The 18,115-nt window shown below is 49.8% G+C and overlaps 1 protein-coding gene across 3 annotated transcripts in view; it reads left to right on the top strand.

The window, feature by feature from the left end:
• TBC1D1 (TBC1 domain family member 1) overlaps positions 1–18,115 on the top strand; it is a 207,603-nt gene that overhangs the window by 177,547 nt on the left and 11,941 nt on the right. For all 3 annotated transcript variants that reach the window (XM_037064349.1, XM_037064350.1, XM_037064351.1), the window contains 4 exons: positions 1,327–1,485; positions 8,360–8,604; positions 11,344–11,503; positions 17,658–17,827. In XM_037064349.1, the coding sequence (XP_036920244.1) occupies positions 1,327–1,485; positions 8,360–8,604; positions 11,344–11,503; positions 17,658–17,827 (734 nt within the window). The remainder of the gene's footprint in view (positions 1–1,326; positions 1,486–8,359; positions 8,605–11,343; positions 11,504–17,657; positions 17,828–18,115) is intronic.

The raw sequence follows: 18,115 nt of genomic DNA, 5'->3' as shown, positions 1-18,115 counted from the left end.
GGCCTCTTCTCGCTGGCCTCTGTGTCCTTGTCTCCACCAGGAGGGTAGTGGTTCCTTTAGCAGGTTGTGAGGATCACGTGAAGTGCTCAGGATGGGGACAACACAGTGACCTCTCAGGAGACAGCAGCGGCTGCTGTGGCTGCTGCCCTCTTGCCAGAGTGGAAACCTCTCCCCGTGGTGTCGGGTGGGAAACTTAGAAAGGCCACCTCCCTGGGAGGCCCTGGCCAGCCGGGGAAGTCACCCCCTCTTCTGGGTGGGGAAAGAGTAATCTTTCTCCAGGGGTTCCTTTCCTCTCAAGAGAACTCCCTTCAGAGATGAGAAAGATTTGACGTCTCATTCTGCAGACTTCCTTCTCTCCCCATTTCTCCGTGGGGGCCTAGTGACAACTGAATAATGAACCAAAGAATTTTGAATTCTGAAGACCACCAGTTTTCTAATGTTTGCCCTAAATGACATCATTGACTTTAAGAGAATTTTTCTTAGTTGCAGACATTTTTAATCACTTTGAGTGTTCTGATCGGTCACATCTGAATCACTGGGCAAAGCCTCTTGGAGAATTTCTCATGTTTCCAGGTGTCCACTGAATGCTCACCCTGGCAGGGGTGCGCAGAGGACGCCCCGTGCAGCCTCTGGCCCCTCCTCCAGCCCACCCTTGCAGAAAGTCGTCTAATCAATAGCTTAGAATCTCGGCTTTGATTAGGCTACTCTGTCCCAGCTCAGAAACGTCCTGTGGTTCTCCAGAACTACCAAATGAAGTGCAGGTTTCTTGCTCTCAGTTTTGCCTCCAATAAAACCCTTCCAGTTTGACTGTCCCCTGCTCCCTCCCCACGTGTGCCCGGTGACCACGACGACAGGACACTCACAGGTCCCTTCCTCTGACTTGTCTCTTTTCCTTTCCCCTACTCGTAAGTCCTCGCACAAGTGATTCTGTGAAATCTTTATTTCCTTCATCTTAACTCCCTTTGATTATATTCCTTTTATGAAATGACATTCTGCATTGTAGGGTTACATGCTTGGTCTTCCCTCCCTAGGAAACTGTGAACTGGCACAGCATCGGGGCTCATATCACTCACAGTTTATGCCTGGCAGGTTGAACAGAGTATGTATTTGAAAGGTGGAAGGAAAGTGAAGGGGAAAAGGGAGATTGTGGAGGAAGGAAGGAAATAGGACACAGTTTTGGTGGCTTCCTGTGCTGCTAGTTCATAATGGAGCAAGAATTCAGATCAATGGAATAAAATACAGCTCATTTTTATTATTAAGTTGTATCCTGTGCATAAAGTCTTTCTCTGTATTTTCTCCTCCCCCCTCCCCACCTCCACCCCGAAGGTGTACCACGTCATCACCGGGGTGAAATCTGGAAGTTCCTAGCAGAGCAATACCACCTTAAACACCAGTTTCCCAGTAAACAGCAGCCAAAGGACACACCATACAAAGAACTCTTAAAGCAGCTCACCTCCCAGCAGCACGCGATTCTTATCGACCTTGGTAAGTCTGCAAATCGATTTGGTGTGGAAATGGAAGTTTCGCTCACTTGAAAAATCTGGAGAGACTGTCCAAGTTATTTAGTGATATGCCTTTAGGTTTAGTAATCAAAATTTGTTACCGAGCCTGTCAATTTAAAAAGCCCTGAAGTAATCACAAATGCCTCGGTCAAGTATACATCAACATCTCTCCCTCCTCTCCGGGCAGTACGTTGTTAGCTCTGCTCAGCGTGGGGCCTGGCCATTACGAAGGCTCCAGTCAGGACTGTGATTCAGGTCAGTAATTCAAAAATTGACAGGAGCTTTCCTGGAAAGCCAAAGTGTCAGACCTAAGGAGCAACCTGGGAAACACCAGTGACAGGGCCAAGGCTTGATTTAATTACAGGGGTCACTCCCTAGCCTTACTGCTCTCAGACAGGATTGATTAGGAAAACTGTAGAAAGCAGATTGTGTGCACCTGAGCCCTTTTGTTTTGGAGACGGGGAGGTACCTTGTCTCTTGAGTAGTTTTGAAAAACACTGAGATGGGAACACTGTACTGAACACGTGTGCCATTGCTGCAGTGAAGACCGTATGCAATTGGGATGCAATTAGGGTGCAGTTACGTACAAAAGAGCCTCTGACTTGTCAGCAGCCACACATGGGGCGGGTGGGGCGCATCCTCTTCTGCCTGCCCGTCCCACAGGGGCCTCCATTTCCACCGTGGCAGGGCTCCTGGGCCCCCCGCGGGCCTCCTGTTAAGGCCACAGGAACCTGGCCCTGCCACTTGCCAGGCGTGTGGCCCTGCCTCCGGAACCGTCACCCTGGCTGGTGCTGCTGCCACCTGGGACTCGCTGGAGCCTCTGTCTGCTCCAGGCCTGCAGTGGCCTGGCTCTTTAGGTCCCTGTAGCAGCGGGGGGTGGGGGGGAGGAGGACATTCCCAACAGTATGAAGTAGGAGCTGGGTAGGCAGTGTTGCGTCTTCTCTTAACAGCCACAGGCAAACCTCGCCGTGAGGGTTCATCTCACAGGTGGTGCTCCTCTGGTCTGAGTTCAGGTGTCATGTCTGCCCCCGACTGCAGCCCCCCCCGCCAGCCTCTGGCCCGATTGGCTGCTTCTGTTAAGCCCCCTCTACCCATATCTCACCCCGTGCTACTTACCACACTATTAAGTATTACAATTGTCGTCATTATTTAAAGCTGTTACCTAACTTTACCTTATACCCAACATGGCGACATTTACCTAAACTACTTCCTGAAATGGTCACCCGCAGTCAGGTAGACGACATTCTCTCCCTGTTCAGAGACGGGAAACTCGAAGCGCAGGGAGGCGGTTCACTCCCAGTGGCACAGCTCATGTGCGGCCGAGCAGTGTGTGTGCCTCCTGGGCCTGCGTCCTGTCCCCCGCCTTCCCCACGATTGTCCTCGGTGTTACGGCAGTGGCCACAGCTTTTTTTATTGCCTTTCACCCCATGGGATGCGCCCCTCTGTGGGCTGGGCTGGGGATCACCCAGCTCTGAGGACAGAGCCTGATATGTATTAGATGCTCAGTAAGTCTTTTGAGAGGTTGAAGATGAGGCCCTGCACTAGCCCCTTGACCTCATGTGACCCTCACAAGCTCTGGGATAAACTAGGAAACTGAGGCACAGATATGGCAAGTGGTGACCACGGTCCTACAGTTTAGCAGGACCTAAACCCACTGTGGCTCTGTGCTGGGTCTCCAAGGCCCACTGAACCCCTGCGTTCCCATGGGAGTGGCTGGCTGGGGGGAGGGGGATGCTGCCAGGCTGTGAGGATACCTTGGGGACGAAGCAGGGCTGGAGCCCGTTTGGCCCACTGACCCCAAGCAAAGGAGCTTTGTGAGTTGGCAATAGCTCTGTTTGCTAATGTGATGAGTAAGAGAAAGAAATGACCTCATGTTCCTGTCATGTGAAATGAGGTGAAGAATAAATTCAGAGTAGGAGATTGAAAGGGAGGGCGTACAGACAGCTCCTCTGCTGCCCACCACGCCTTCCCAGGGTGGGGGAGGGAGAAGGGAACATGCTCCCTCCGCCTGGGTTCAGTGTTCTCTTCCCCGGCTTCCTTCTCTCTCTCCCACGGTCTGGCCTGGCCCTCTGCCTGCCGTTGCTCAGATGTAATCACCTTTCCACAGAGCAGAAGGAAGATGCCAGGTCCGTACAGGGCCAGGGGCCTCTCCCCCCGGGGAGGAGGCCCTGCCCAGAGGCCCTCGGCAGCCTTTCCTCCAGTTGGCACGTAATCTGGGTGTGCCAGGATTCTTTTCTCATTCATGGACAGGGCCAGGCTGCACATACATCCTCCGTCCCTGCCCATCTCCCAGCCTGCAGGCCAGCTGCAGCCACTGGCCCCGAGTGCTCTGGCCTGCTCTCTCCACTGCTCTCCCAGCCCTGCCCTCCATTTTGCATCCCCTCCAGATGCCCTCCCAAGGCCAAAAGGAAGCTCTGTTTCCAATGGTACTTTTCTCAGGTAATCTCTGTGCATCTCTGCAGGCTTTATCCATGGACCTACCAGCATCAGCCTTCTCTCTGAACTTGAACTTGCAAAACCTGTGTGTTGGCCCAGACCCAGCGGTTCCAGGGAGCCCTGCCTGCCAGGCTCTGCTCTGTCGGGTTCAGGGAGGTCTTGCTTAGAAGTTCCTCCAAGCTTGCCATTGCGTCCTCCTCACCTCTCACCAAGGGGTGGCCTTTGCCAAGTCAGGTGTTTAGTCTACACTTTCTATTAGTCTGCACGGCGGCCAACTCAAGGCCCACTCAAGGTGTGTAGTGCCGAGTGAAACACATCAGATTTCAGGTTTTCTTAAAAAGTGATATCTGTATTCTGGCCAGAACAGAATGCTTATAGGTTGGACATACTTTGAGCTTTCACGGATTTTAGTGTTCCTGCTTCTTGCTTTACTTTCTGAAATTAGATGTGAATCTAATCAATGTTTCTGCAAGATTTTTTCCTTCTAAAGAGTAAGAGTAATAAACTGTAGTTGGGCAGTGGGAAACATCTCTAGGCTTATTAGATACCAACTTTACACAACCCCGTATGGACTTGGGCACATGTCATCCCACCTTAGAGGTGATGGCACACGTCCCAGAGGGGCTGAGTCCTTTGCCCAAGTTACAAGCTACTCAATGGGAGCAAGTTCCAGAACCTAGGTCTTCTTGGTCTTCCTCTCATGTCCCTTCTGGGGCATAGTATCACTTCTGTTTTTCTTGGCTCTGCCCACCCATACCAATGCAGCTTTTCCTCCTGCAGTTGGGCGGCATATTGCTCTTTCAGAGTGGGCCACACTGGCCCGGAGGAAACAGCCTCTCCCAGGGCTTAGCAGATGATACTTAGCAGATGGTTCTCGAGGCCTCTGTTCAGGGACCCGCCCCACCCGTTAAGCCTGGTTTCCGTTATATCCATTTGTACAGCCCTCTCTTCTCTGGCTCCCCACCCTGGGTGGGCAACATGGGCAAACAAGCATCCTGCCTTCCAGCTGGGCCGCCTGCTCCAGCTGTGGCCACACTGAAGGCTGCCAGTGACCCTGAGCAACTAGCTGGACACCCCCTCAGGCTGCACTTCATCCCCCACCTTCTGCACTTCAGCTGCTCCTCCAGCGGGCAGCCCAGCCTGGACGCCTGCCAGGAGTCATTGCTTCTGCCCTGCGGCACTGTGCGGCCTCTCCCAGGATGGGAAGGTCTTAGCCGGAACTGCTAGTCCCTTGAACAGGTCCAGAAATATAGGAACACCATGCAGTCAGAGAGCAGAGTTCCGAATCTCCCCCACATCGACTCCTTACCACTTTGTGAATCTGTGCTTCCTCAGTCGGTGGCAGAGGTCTGGTGAGCCTTTTGGTGCGTTTTTGGATGGATTTCTAGAGACCCTCTCCCAGTGACCCCGAAACAGGGTTAGCCACACCCATGCTGCAGTGAGAGGGAAAGCATATTTCTAAAGACACGTTTAGGTCACGGATCCAGCATGGGAGCCGTTGTATTGATTTCTGCTTCCACTGAACATATTGTAACCAAAGGTTTCAAAGCTTCTGGTATCTGGAAGAATGGGCTCGAATCCAAGTGTTATAAAAGAGAATTTTTCCGTGCTTTAGAATCTGTGCAAGATGAGAAGAGCAGCCAAGAGGAAGGCTCTGCCAGGGGTGTTTAAGATGACTAAGTATAGCCGGGCAGGGCGAGTCTTCCTCCCCCCTCCCAGCCTGGTAGTGTGCCTCCCTGGGCTGAGCCACGGAGCGCTGAGTGTCGCGTGCTGGGGGGGGGGCTGTTCCTTAATGACAGATGGGTGCCGGTGGTGAGCGCCCCCTCTGTGTCATCTTGCGTTGAAGTCCCGTGTGAGAAACTAAAAAGTGTTGACGGCGAAAGACAAGAAAGGTCCCTACAATTTGTCGTTATCACAGTCTTATTACATAGCACACCTGTGTGTCTTCTTGGGGACTTTGCTTTATGTAGGTCCCTGGAACTGTCACAGCTTAGTGTACGCCAACAGCTATGCATAAGAGTCTGCCATTGTCTCATAGTATCAAGACCATATCATGCAGTATTTATTTGATCCTTCTAAATACGCTCTTTAACCTCAAAGTGACGTAACTAAATGTGGGTGACAAGAGAAAAGAGTAAGGTGGGGTGTGTCTTCATTCCTTTCATAGAGGTCTGGAATCTTCCCACATCCTTGGAGCCGGTGTGCTGGCCAGGGTTTAAGAGCTGGCTCCCGGTGGCCCCTCAGATGAAGCCCTGGTGTTAGCGTTTGTAGATTTCCGGGGTGCGAACACGCCCACCCTGCTCCCAACTTGATGTCACTGATGGCGGAAGTGAGCAGAGACGCGCACGGAGCCGGCAGGAGCCAGTCCCGACAGCCCCTGGACTCGGCCATGTGTTCCCTAAGAACAGTCTGCGAAGAGAAGGGCTCTACCTGCTTCCCCTTCCCCCATGTCATTCAGTGGCAATTCGCCAGATGCTTCTTGAGTGCCCTGTGCACTCTGTGCACTGTTGGAAGCACATGGTTTGGAGCGCCGGTGTGGCCTGGCCATTGGTGGCCTGGCTGTGCCATCAGACGGCCACAGTGCCCTCCTCCGACTGAACCTTTCCCCGGAGGTCCCTGTCGGAGGCCTTGGCACAGAGCATGAGAAGCACATGCATGTTTCACGCTGTTTCGCTGATTAAGGTTGTATGTTTGGCAGAATTTTGCCTAAGGTTTGCTCTCAAATAGCATACTGCTCGGGAGCAGGCTGTGGGGAAGACTGATGTCACCGCCGCTGGAGGCGGCCTAGGGAGCTCCCTTCCCCAAACAGGGCACCGCATTTGCAGGATCCATTACAAATGAAAATGCAGAGCCCGTTGTTGAATTAAGAATTTCAAGGTGGCGACAGCATTAAACCAGCACGAGGCCCCTCTGAGCCCAGAGCCTGTGTGGGGCCTGTGCTCAGGACACCACACAGGACACACGAAATGAAGGCCCTGCCCCACATCTGGCACCTGCTGAGTGGCCAGATTGGCGAAAGTCACCTTTCCAGGCTGCCAGTATATCCTCCTAGGAACGTCGTTGAATGAGAACTGTCCACTCTGCAAGCTGGGCCAGGTGGTGTGAGCTTTGTTTCTGTGTGGTGTGGTATCGGTATGAGGGTATCTGATGAGCAGAAATGATAACGCTGAAGGATTCAACTGAAAGTCAGTTAAGCCTTTCCTGGTGTTCCTGCCACAAGACCCCTGTGTGTTCTGCCACCTGCACCTATTTGAGACCCACAGAGTGGGGCTGTGCATGCCCAGCAGGGCTGGGGCGGGGCAGGAGTGGGGATGAAGGGCAGGGTAGAGGATGAAACTGGGAGTGTAGGTGAGGAGGTGCGTGTGCAGAGCTCCACTGGAGAGCTCTTGATTGCTTTTCAGCAGTGGGATGACATGTGAGGTGTGTTTTGGGAACGTATGTGGGGAGAAAAGGGAAAGCTGGCAAGAAGTGAATGCAGGACAAAAAATCAGGAAGGTAGTAAGGGGACTGCTGCCATCCTCTTACTTCAAGTTCAGAGAAACTGCTCGGGATTGAGAAATGCTTTCTCACGAGGCTGAAGAGCAGGAGTGTGCCCTCTTCCTTTTGCTGGGCTGAATAATTAAGCCAAACAATTAACTTGTGGCCTAGATGCACCTGCTGCTTCTGCCGGTCAGACAAGGCCAGGATCCTTACCTGGGTCCATGCTTGGCCCTGGGCCAGCATTTTTCCTCTCAATCAGGCACTTCTCTGCTCCCTTGGAAGCCCACTTCCCCATCGGCCACATTCCAGAAGGAGAGGGCGAGGCCGGATTTGACAGGTATCGGCCACAAAAGCCTCCCAGACAAAAGAAGTTTTTAAACCTTCTCTGAAAACCAGCTTTTAGTGTAAATAATCAGGATGCTGAGCACTTATTTTTTAACCTCTTTCTGGAAGGAAGGTATCTGTTTTGTGTGAAAGAAAACACCTGCTCTTCAGTCCACTTCAGAGTTCTGCCTGTGGTTTAAAGGTACAGAAATAAAGCGTGTGGCCAGAAGCACTGGCCGGCACGGCACGGGCAGCCTGGGGAAAGCTGATCCAAGCTCATGTCACCAGCCAGGCCCGTGGCTGCCTTTAGCTGCTGCGGGCACAGGTGCTGCGTGAAGAGCCTCTGTGCAGAGGACCGACAGCCCTCTTTTGGCCTTTCATTGGGATTCAGATATCTAAGGACCTCAGTAGTTCTGATTTCTTTCACCACACAGCCGCACAAGTACTTGCCCAAGTGGTAGTTGTGACCATCATTCCAAGAACAGCCAGGTGACCTTGTTTCAGAGCTGACTTACAGTGCCCAGCTTCTAAAGAGCCGTTGCTTTAACCCGAAGCCCATCAGATTTCTGGTTCGACGGGCATTTTCTAAATTACGACCGTGTGTTTTGTTTTCGCAGGGCGGACCTTTCCGACACACCCGTACTTCTCGGCCCAGCTGGGTGCGGGGCAGCTGTCGCTTTACAACATTTTGAAGGCCTACTCGCTTCTGGACCAGGAAGTGGGCTATTGCCAAGGCCTCAGCTTCGTCGCCGGCATTTTGCTGCTTCACATGGGGGAGGAAGAGGCGTTTCACATGCTCAAGTTTCTGATGTTTGACAGGGGACTGCGGAAACAGTACCGGCCAGACATGATTATCTTACAGGTAGATGCTCCTGTGCCTTTGATGGAGACACGTGTCGAAATGTTTGTGATCCCTTTCCAGGTGTAGCTAAGGATCTTTTTCTTACTTCTTTTTAAAATATTATTTTTAAATTACAGTTTATGCTCAAGATTATTTTGCCGTAGTTTCAGCATAGTGGTTAGACAGTTATATACCTTACAGCATGTTCACCCCAATATTTCCAGCACCTACCTGGTACCAGGTGTAGCTACCACAATGTTATTGGCCGTGTTCCTTGTGCTGCACTGAGGAGCCTTTTTTCACCAGCATTTATCATCGTAACAGTGATCTTCGCTGAGAACTTACTCTCTGCTGGTGTTACGCACAGGCATGTGACCAGCCAGGACAGCAAGTGTTTCATAGACGCTCCTCTCCTCACTAACCCCAAGGAACACTCTATCAATCAGCTCAATTTATAGGCAGGAAAACTAGGGCTCAGGAAGGTTACAAAATTTGACCAGGTCATATAGCTAGCAAGTGGCCAAGTCAGGATTTAAATCCAGGCCTGGCTGAGTCTAGGGCCCTCCCTTTTATTCCTCATCAAAGCATCTTTAGATGACCTAATTCCTGCCTCCTGTTGTGTTTGCTGCTTCTGTGCCAGGGATTCAGGGGTCAGCTCAAATATCACATCCCAGGAAACGTACGTCCCTCCACTTCCACCCCAGGAACACTGGATCGCGATAGCCTGTCTTTCTTCTTTTGCACCCCACTCTCACTGCCTGAAATTACCTTATTTGCTTGTGTGCTTATTTTCTGACTCTTTCCTTAACCTGTGTTATGAAAGGGAAAGGATCGTACCTGTCTTGGAGCTGTGTCCGCAGTTCCTAGAACAGGAGAGCCCAGAGTGATGTGGACACTGCTTTTTCTGTTTTTGTTTTTTTTAATTTAAGATTTTATTTATTTATTTTTAGAGAGGTGAAGGGAAGGAGAAGAGGAGAAGAGAAACATCATGTGGTTGCCCCTGGTGCACCCCCTACTGGGGACCTGGCCCCCAGCATAAGGCATGTGCCCTGATTGGGGATCGAACCAGTGACCCTTTGGTTTGCATGTGGTGCTCAATCCGCTGAGCCACGCCAGCCAGGACAGTATTTGTTAAATGAATGAGTGACAGGAGTTCAGGTCATATCCAAAGAAAAGCAAACACAGCAGTGTGTTTTAAGTGCCACCTTCAGAAGTGGGATAACTCTGGATCCCGCTTGAGGAATATTCCTAAATGTTGGGCACGTGTTTGTGTTTGTTCGCCAGCCAGGTACTGTGATTTCAGAGCCTCGGTAAAGTGTCATTGGAAAGGACGCATGAGCACTGAGGACTCTTTCAGAGCACCACACTGTGGGCTTAAACATCCAGTTCACCTCCACCCATGAATAGGAGCCCCGTGGGTGTAAACCTCACAAAAGGAAGCCACTCCACTCACTGAAAGATTTTGACCCCCATAACACTCTCCATACCTACTGTCAGGTTCTTCCCACTTTCTTTCCATTGGCTTTAATGTACGCATACCTGCCAGGTAAGAGAGCAGAATTTTCGAGTTTTATGAGTATATAATTTAGTATTGTGAACACACAACGTTTGGGGGAGGCTTGAGGCCATGGTGATTAGAATCTTTTAAATCCAAAAGAAAACAAGCCATGGTTGGTACTTCAGGGGACCGTGTTGTCTGGCCCTGGAACCCGTTTTTCCCAGATTGGACCGTGTGTATCCAACTTGCAGCATCTCGGGCAGGACCAGCCCTGGGTTAGTGCTGCCCTGGGCTCAGGCCGTGGGACTCCCAGCCCTGGGCTGAGCCCTGGGGCTCGTCACGGGGCCTCCTGCCAGGAAAGGGAACCCTGTATGGTGAAGTTCAACTTTAGTTGGAAAAGTTGTTTTCCATCTTGAAATAAACACTTCTTTTTTTAATTTGCCCAGGACCTGGGATCTGTCTATTACCTGTCGCAAACCTACATACAAAAATCCCACTTATCCTGCCTCATGAGCAGTGTGGGGGCCCAGGGGGGTCCACTGACTGAGCAGATCCAGCAGGATCCATCTGCAGGGCCGTTGGGGCGCTCCCTTCACGCCTAGGAGGGAGGCTGGCGTCCTATTGCTGCTTCCCCTGCGTTTGCGTTTTGCTAGGAATGAGTGTTTGTGAGAGAATTTCCGAAGTGCTTCCATGAGGTGGAAGTTCAGATTCTCTCAGCCAAGGACACAAGGGGACCGCAGGAAGAAAGGAAGAGGCCTTAGANGACCTGGGATCTGTCTATTACCTGTCGCAAACCTACAAAAATCCCACTTATCCTGCCTCATGAGCAGTGTGGGGGCCCAGGGGGGTCCACTGACTGAGCAGATCCAGCAGGATCCATCTGCAGGGCCGTTGGGGCACTCCCTTCACGCCTAGGAGGGAGGCTGGCGTCCTATTGCTGCTTCCCCTGCGTTTGCGTTTTGCTAGGAATGAGTGTTTGTGAGAGAATTTCCGAAGTGCTTCCATGAGGTGGAAGTTCAGATTCTCTCAGCCAAGGACACAAGGGGACCGCAGGAAGAAAGGAAGAGGCCTTAGAGCCGACGTTACTGTTCTGGGCCTGCACCCAGCCAGGCCTCGTGTGCATGGGCACCAGGAGGCTCTTGTTGGATAAATGAGAAGCTGAGGTCAAGCCGCACCGTGAGCCAAATAGAGCGTTCCAGGTTTTAACAGCCCTTCACTCCTGTCGACCTCGAACGCTGACACCTGTGTGTGCGTCCCCGCAGATCCAGATGTACCAGCTCTCCAGGCTGCTCCACGATTACCACAGGGACCTCTACAACCACCTGGAGGAGCACGAGATCGGCCCCAGCCTCTACGCCGCCCCCTGGTTTCTCACCGTGTTTGCCTCCCAGTTCCCTCTGGGCTTTGTGGCCAGAGTCTTCGGTGAGTATGTGTAAATCTGTTAGAACCCTGTTCTCGGGAGCGATGGGAACCATTAGCGGTCACTCTACAGCGAGTTGTCTTACTTTCCCACCCGTGTCTCCCACCGAGCAGGGTGCTGACACTCTGCCAGCTGTTGGGATTGGGTTTCACAGCCACCGGCCTTCCTAGGTGCCTTCACCTTGTGGGATTAGACTCGAGTCCTTTGCCACCAGGCTCTCTCCCTAGAGCGGACAACTTAGAGTCTTGGCCAGGGAGCCTGGCGTACATTCCAGGGGACGTTTCTCATGAGTCATCTCCCTCAGCCTCCCTGGTCTGTGATGCTGTTCATCCCAATTTCAAGTGGTTTTAAAGTGTATTTTGTATTCAGTCATTTGATAGCTTTAAAGACCTATAATCCTATCATCCTTTTTGAGATTCGGTTTTAGAATTAGGGAGCATCTTAAAAGGGATGCTCACAAATATTGAGAGAATACTATGTCAGGCAGCTTTGGGTAGACAGCTTGAATATCCAAACTGTAGAAATCCTAAAATTTGCTTTTGAATATTATATTGAGTTGTCTTCTCATGCCCCACCCCGCCCCCAAACCCTGCCGCCAAAGTACTAGATTTTTGTTATTATCCACTTCTGTCCAGAAGAACTTTTAAAGAAGTTCCCATTTGGATTTACTAGAAGAATCTATGTTCTTAAAATCTTCACCAGCACCCGCCCCCCCCCCTTGTGTAACTATTTCTCCAAGTGGATTTTTATTTTCTGTCCCTAAAAAGAGGATGTTTGAAAGAAGAAAACAGATACTTTCTTTCTGGTTAAACAGCAAGATTTCTTGAAGAATTTATACTATACTTAAAAAAAATAACTAAAAGCCTCAAAATTGTCTGCTTACCTTACAACATGAGAGTCACAAAGTCTTAAGATCTCTAGCTAGAGGCTTCAGTCTTTCTTGCCTGAAATGTCAGGGTATTCTCTTTTCCTTACTCCGGAAGTTTAAAGAAAATCTTTAGTCCACTTACTTGCCCCTTCTCCCCTCCTGCTTTATTACTGGGTTTTTCACACAGGGTGATGGAGAGGAGCGCAGATTGCAGGGCTGGGAGGGAGAGCGGTGGATGGCTGGAAACGGCTCATGCATCAGATTACAGAGTGCAGAGCACCAGGCAGGAGGGTCACCACTGAGCTGTCGCTGTACCTGGCGGGAAGCACCACAGCTGCAGCTGCAGATAGTTCTGGGGCTCGTGGGCCTCAAATCTGAGGAAGAAATCTTTCCTCAGCCTGCATAAGTGGGCAAGAGGCACCGGCAAGCGAACAAACTGCTTTGGAAATGAATACTCAGAACTCTGTGGAGCTCACCATACTGACTCCATAAATAAAAGCTGAAACCAGTGAAGGTGGAAATTTTTCACTGTATTCTGTACTCCATGCCGGCTACTGGAGTTCCTTATACATTATTCCTGAAAACTAGACATAAAGACGCTAGTGCCTTTGTCATCCCCGGGTCTCACAGACCCCTACTGGACCGAGTTCAGTCCTGCTGGCCGGGGGCTCAGGGCTCCTCGAACTGTAGGCGGGAAGTAGGAACTCAAGGCAGCGCTGGATTGTGATGTCATTTAGCAAAAAGCTGCTGTTTTTTTCCACAGTCCATTTCATCTGTCCATTCTTAAAAACAATTTTATGAGTACTTTCCATTAAAAAAAGGTATTAAAAAACCCATTTGTGTACTTAGCATTGGTGACTTGTACCCTGTCTGTTTAGCTCCGCGATGGTGGACAGCTTAGCTGTCAATCCAAAGCCTGCCATCCAGGCACTGTAGTCTCTTTTGGTCTGAAAGCCCCTTTCCTTGTATGTTTTTAGGCCTGGGTACCCACTAAAAGCAAATGGGCCTTTGTTAACTGCTATTTTATATGTAAGTAAAGGATTCTCAGCTTGCAGTCAGCATAGCTTGTGTATTAATTACTAGGTTACCTCTAATTAAGTATATGCTACTCAGAGGGACAGCTGCCAATGGGGCTTGTGTCTTAACCTTCACCATTAAGGCACCGGGTAATCACACTTTTCTGAACGTCAGCCCTTCTGCCTGGATGTCACATCGTGTGAAATACCCTCCCCCTGTATTTTTCTAGTTTGGGTGTAGAGGGCTCCCTGGAAGATGCTGGCTCTATTCCCTTGCTAATCATGTCTGCCTTTGAGGAAAAAAGGACCAGACTTGCTCCTGATGGGAGAGGAGACTCCTAGAGCTTACCGTAGGACATGCTTCCAAGTAGGCGAGAGTGGAGATAGAATATAAAAACCAAGGGTTAGGCAAAAAGCACAGAAGCCCCCTGTAACACAGGAAGGATTCAGAGAGGTCCAGGACTGAAATAGACCGGGCAAACAAGGCCGATAGCACAGCCCGGAAAAGGGTTGTCTGGTAATTCGATGCAGTGGTGATGAAGCGAGTTTTTGACAGATCCGTTCAGGCTGTCACCATCTTTCCCCTCCCTCCTCCCCCCTCCCTGCTCCTGGTAGGAATGTGGAGGCCTCGCAGCTGGAGGGCTGCAGCCTCCCAGAGGACGTTAAGGAGAGTGAGTGCCCTTGACAAAGACAAAGGTGGCTGGAAAAGGGCTGCAGTACGAGTTGCTCACTGTACAGACCTGTGCCCGGCTCCCCCACCCCCCCACAGGAAGATCTCCCTTTTGTATCGGGGGAGTTTCAAATAGAGTTCCCGTACCCAGTAGCACAATAACAGGGCTGGCCACGTGTCTTCAAAAGAAAGTGCTATGAGTAGTTCTCAGAAAATCATTTGCAAAGTGGTGGAGTCAGCTGAATTTAGGGTTCCCTTTACTTCCTGCCTGTTGAAACCCTCCGCGTGTTTCTAGGTGCCTTGAGAAAGGGGAGGAAAAGGAAGCCAGCCAGTGCTGTGAGCTGGTGGTGCCGCCCTGCTGGGCCATCCGCAGGTTCTTGCGCAGTGACTTGCAACTGTGGGAAATTAAATCACTTTTCCAAGGAGATTATTGTTTTCTTAAAAAATCCAGAATGTAAATATGTAAGGGTTGGAAAATGGGCAAAAATGAAAATAACTGGGTTGGGGCAGTGGGCTTCAAACTTTGAGGGGGCTTTCCTTCAACACTGCAGGCACAGGCCTTCCCCGCGCACCTGAATGAACTCCTTCCGTGAGGCTTCCCTAGTCTGAGGGGAGCTTCTGGTGCTGAGCTCTGCCAGACTCATGAGGGCAGGTGACCGGCCAGCTTGTCTTCGGAGGGACAGGCGCCAGAAGTGGCCGCCCAGAGTGCCGGAGGGCCAGGCAGCCGGCAGCAGGCACCTGTGAGCATGCCGTGGGGTCGGTGGGGTCTGGGCACGGTTGCTTCAGGATGTGGCTTTCTCTCTCTAAAGCTAACTAACACCCTGAAGGATCAGACCCGTAACCTGGATCTCGCTAACATCATCTTCTTACTGGTGCTCTGGCCCACTCAGAAAAAAAGGAACAGCGGGCCTCTGGTGACGCTGCTGCACTCTGGGTGCTGTTAGAGTGGCAGGGCCTGGCCCTGAGCCTGGGGACAGGCCCCCTTCTGCCCACAGCAGCCAGAGCTCTTGTCTCACCCCACTCTCCCCAGGCTCCCTCACCTGGTGTGGTTGTACTGACGCCTGCCTGCATTCGTGCCCTCCTTCCCATTGCTCTGAGTGTTGATTATTCCCCGATTTCTCACCTAGCGAGTTTATGTTGGTTCTTCAAGGCCGAGTTTGGCCACCACCTTTCCTTGGACTTTTTCCCTCCCTTTTGGTCTCCAGACTTCCTGGGCATAGTGCTCCTGCAGTTCGTTCTTTGTGACCCATTCCCCGGACCCAGCACAATGCCTGGCACGTATTAGATGCCCAGTGGATTCTTGTTAACTTAAATTAGAGAAACATCTCAGCAGGTAAGAGTGCTCTTAAGGTGCTGAGAATAGCATTAGGAAAGAATATTCCTTCTGTGCTACGTTAAATACAGACTGTTAGACCCAATGAAATAAACATATCCAGAGTTACATTTTATTTTGTTTTTTAGCATACCAATGAAGAGAGCTTTAAAAAAAAGAAAAAACCTTTACAAACTTTTTATATTTTCTTATAGTCCAGAAAAGTCTGAGTTTGGAATCATAGGAAGCACAGTACTGATTAGATTTGTTATAGAAACGAAAGTTGTGATAAAAACTTGGAAGACTCATTGTTAACATTAAGAGACTGCCGATATGGACAACATATTTGGTTATGCTCAGAGAGTTCCCCACTAATTATTTAATTCCCATAGATGTGGCACTGTAATCTTTAAGTTGAATTTATTGGGATGACGTTGGTTAATAAAATTGTACCAGTTCCAGGTGTGCAATGCCACAACCTATCAACTGTGTGCTGTGCGCTCGCCACCACGAGTGTGCTCTGTCTAATTTTGAGGCATCTGTCCCTCAGAGACCGAGGGAGTGGAGCCACGGCGAGTCCTTGGTCTGCAAGTGCAGCCGGTCCCCGGACTCTGCCTCAGGTGCTGTAGATAGTTATTCTGACAAATGCCATCAGTTTTTTTTCAGCTCTAAGTGTTGGAGCTTAGTGTCTAAACTGCAGGCTCTTCAAATTAACTTTTTTTTGAAATGTCTTTCCTGTTTAAAAATACATCTTGGTTATAGCACTATTTTAGATCTCTTTTACTTTCTATAGTGGTGAATTACATGGGAAAACTGTATTTTATAAGCAGACATTTCACAGGACAGTTCTTCCATAGCACAGCTCAATACTCAGAGATCAGTTCTTTAATTTATCTTTCCAGCCTCTACTGCCAAACCAAAGAGCGGGGAACCCCATTTCTGGTTCCCTGGGGTCGTCCTGAGCCACAGGCAGGCAGTCGTGGAAGTTTATGGAAACTGTGGCCCTGAACTCTGAGAGAGGCAGGCTGATCTCAGCAGCAGCATCGCTTAGGGCTGTACTCAACCCGGCACCAAGGGCATCACGTGGTTAAGGCCTTGGTGAAGGTCACACACATTTGCAGGGCACACCTGGCCGGTGGGCATCGAGGTCTAGCCTGTGCGCCGTCCACAAACCGCTCTGACTGACGCCCTTCCCACGTGCGCAGACGCAGTGCTGGGGACTCTTCCTCTCACTTTCTCTTATCTCCCTTGGCTTGATGAAATGCATACCTTCTTTGTCACTTCCATTGTCCTGTAGCCAAAAGAGAAAAATATTGACAGTTACCTCTAATTAGATTTACTTTCTCATCTTTAAAATTATATTTTTCCACATATATACACACACATACATACATGTACATACATACATATATATTATTCCAGTTCTTAGGTGACCTGCCTGAATTTAGTCACCCAACGGTTAGTTACTAGGGCTCTGCTTTAGCCCCAGGACAATTAGACTCTTTCGCCAGTGGCTTCAACTCTGTTGAGGAATGGGAGCCAGGGCTGGGCTGGCTGCTCGCCTCACGGCCTCGGCCACCTGCCCTCCCTCTCACGGCGTGAGATCAGTGTAGGGGTTGCTAACCTAGCGGGGGAAACGTGGCAAGAACTAGAAAATTACTCTGGCAACGTTCTTGGAAGTCCTCTGAGGAAGATGATTTTCACTCCATTATTCAGCTGAAATTCAGTATACTTGTATTTAATAATGTACTTTTGGAATTCAACAGACATTTCACAGTCTTTGGAGATCTTTTACTTCAACCTCTTATTTTAAAATTGGAAAAGCAGGCTTTTTTTTATTTTATCTTATGCTGTATATTTAAGTGTTTATATCTAAATGCTATATGTCTGATGCTATATATCTAGAAACCCGTGTTTTACTCATAAAAATATATGTTTTAGTAACTCCTTTAAAATCTAGAGCATTCCTGCAAAAATAGAATGATAAAAAGTTTTTTTTTTCAATTTAACTTTTGAAACATGTTTGAATGTAATATATTTTTGGAGCAAGTAAAAAAATTATCTAAACCCATGACAAAATCCTAGCAGTATATTTGTCTGTGTCTCTTTCTTGATTGCAGTATTGCCTTGGCAGCCCGTCTGAAATAACGGGCTCTTACAAAGGAGGTAGAAGGTGCAGGGTGGGACCAGGTGACCCTCAGCCCTGCCCTCAGGGGTGGGGAGGGAAACCGAATGGGCTTTCATCACAAGCTGGTCTGGTTTAACTTTCTGCATTTCTGTGTTTTCCCAGATATGATCTTTCTTCAGGGGACAGAGGTCATATTTAAAGTGGCTTTAAGTCTGTTGGGAAGCCATAAGCCCTTGATCCTGCAGCATGAAAACCTAGAAACCATAGTTGACTTTATAAAAAACACACTGCCCAACCTGGGCTTGGTGCAGATGGAAAAGACCATCAGTCAGGTATGATTCCGTCCTAACCTTTCAAAACACTTCAGCAATCCTGGATGTGTAGAAGCTTATTATTATTTTTCAAATATTTTTATTTATCTTTAGAGGGGGAGGGAAGGAGAGAGGGAGAGAAACATCAGTGTATGGTTGCCTCTCGTGTGTCCCCTGCTGGGAGCTGGCCTGCAACCCAGGCATGTGCCCTGACTGGGAATCGAACCGCAGTTGTTTGGTTCACAGGCCCTTGCTCAATCCACTGAGCCACACCAGCCAGGGCATATTTTTTTTTTTTGAGCAGGACCT

The sequence above is a fragment of the Sturnira hondurensis genome, unplaced genomic scaffold (assembly GCF_014824575.4).
Source record: "Sturnira hondurensis isolate 20B ecotype Veracruz unplaced genomic scaffold, ASM1482457v3 Scaffold0015056, whole genome shotgun sequence".
Taxonomy (NCBI): Eukaryota; Metazoa; Chordata; class Mammalia; order Chiroptera; family Phyllostomidae; genus Sturnira; species Sturnira hondurensis.
This window is presented reverse-complemented; position numbering and strand designations above follow the sequence as displayed.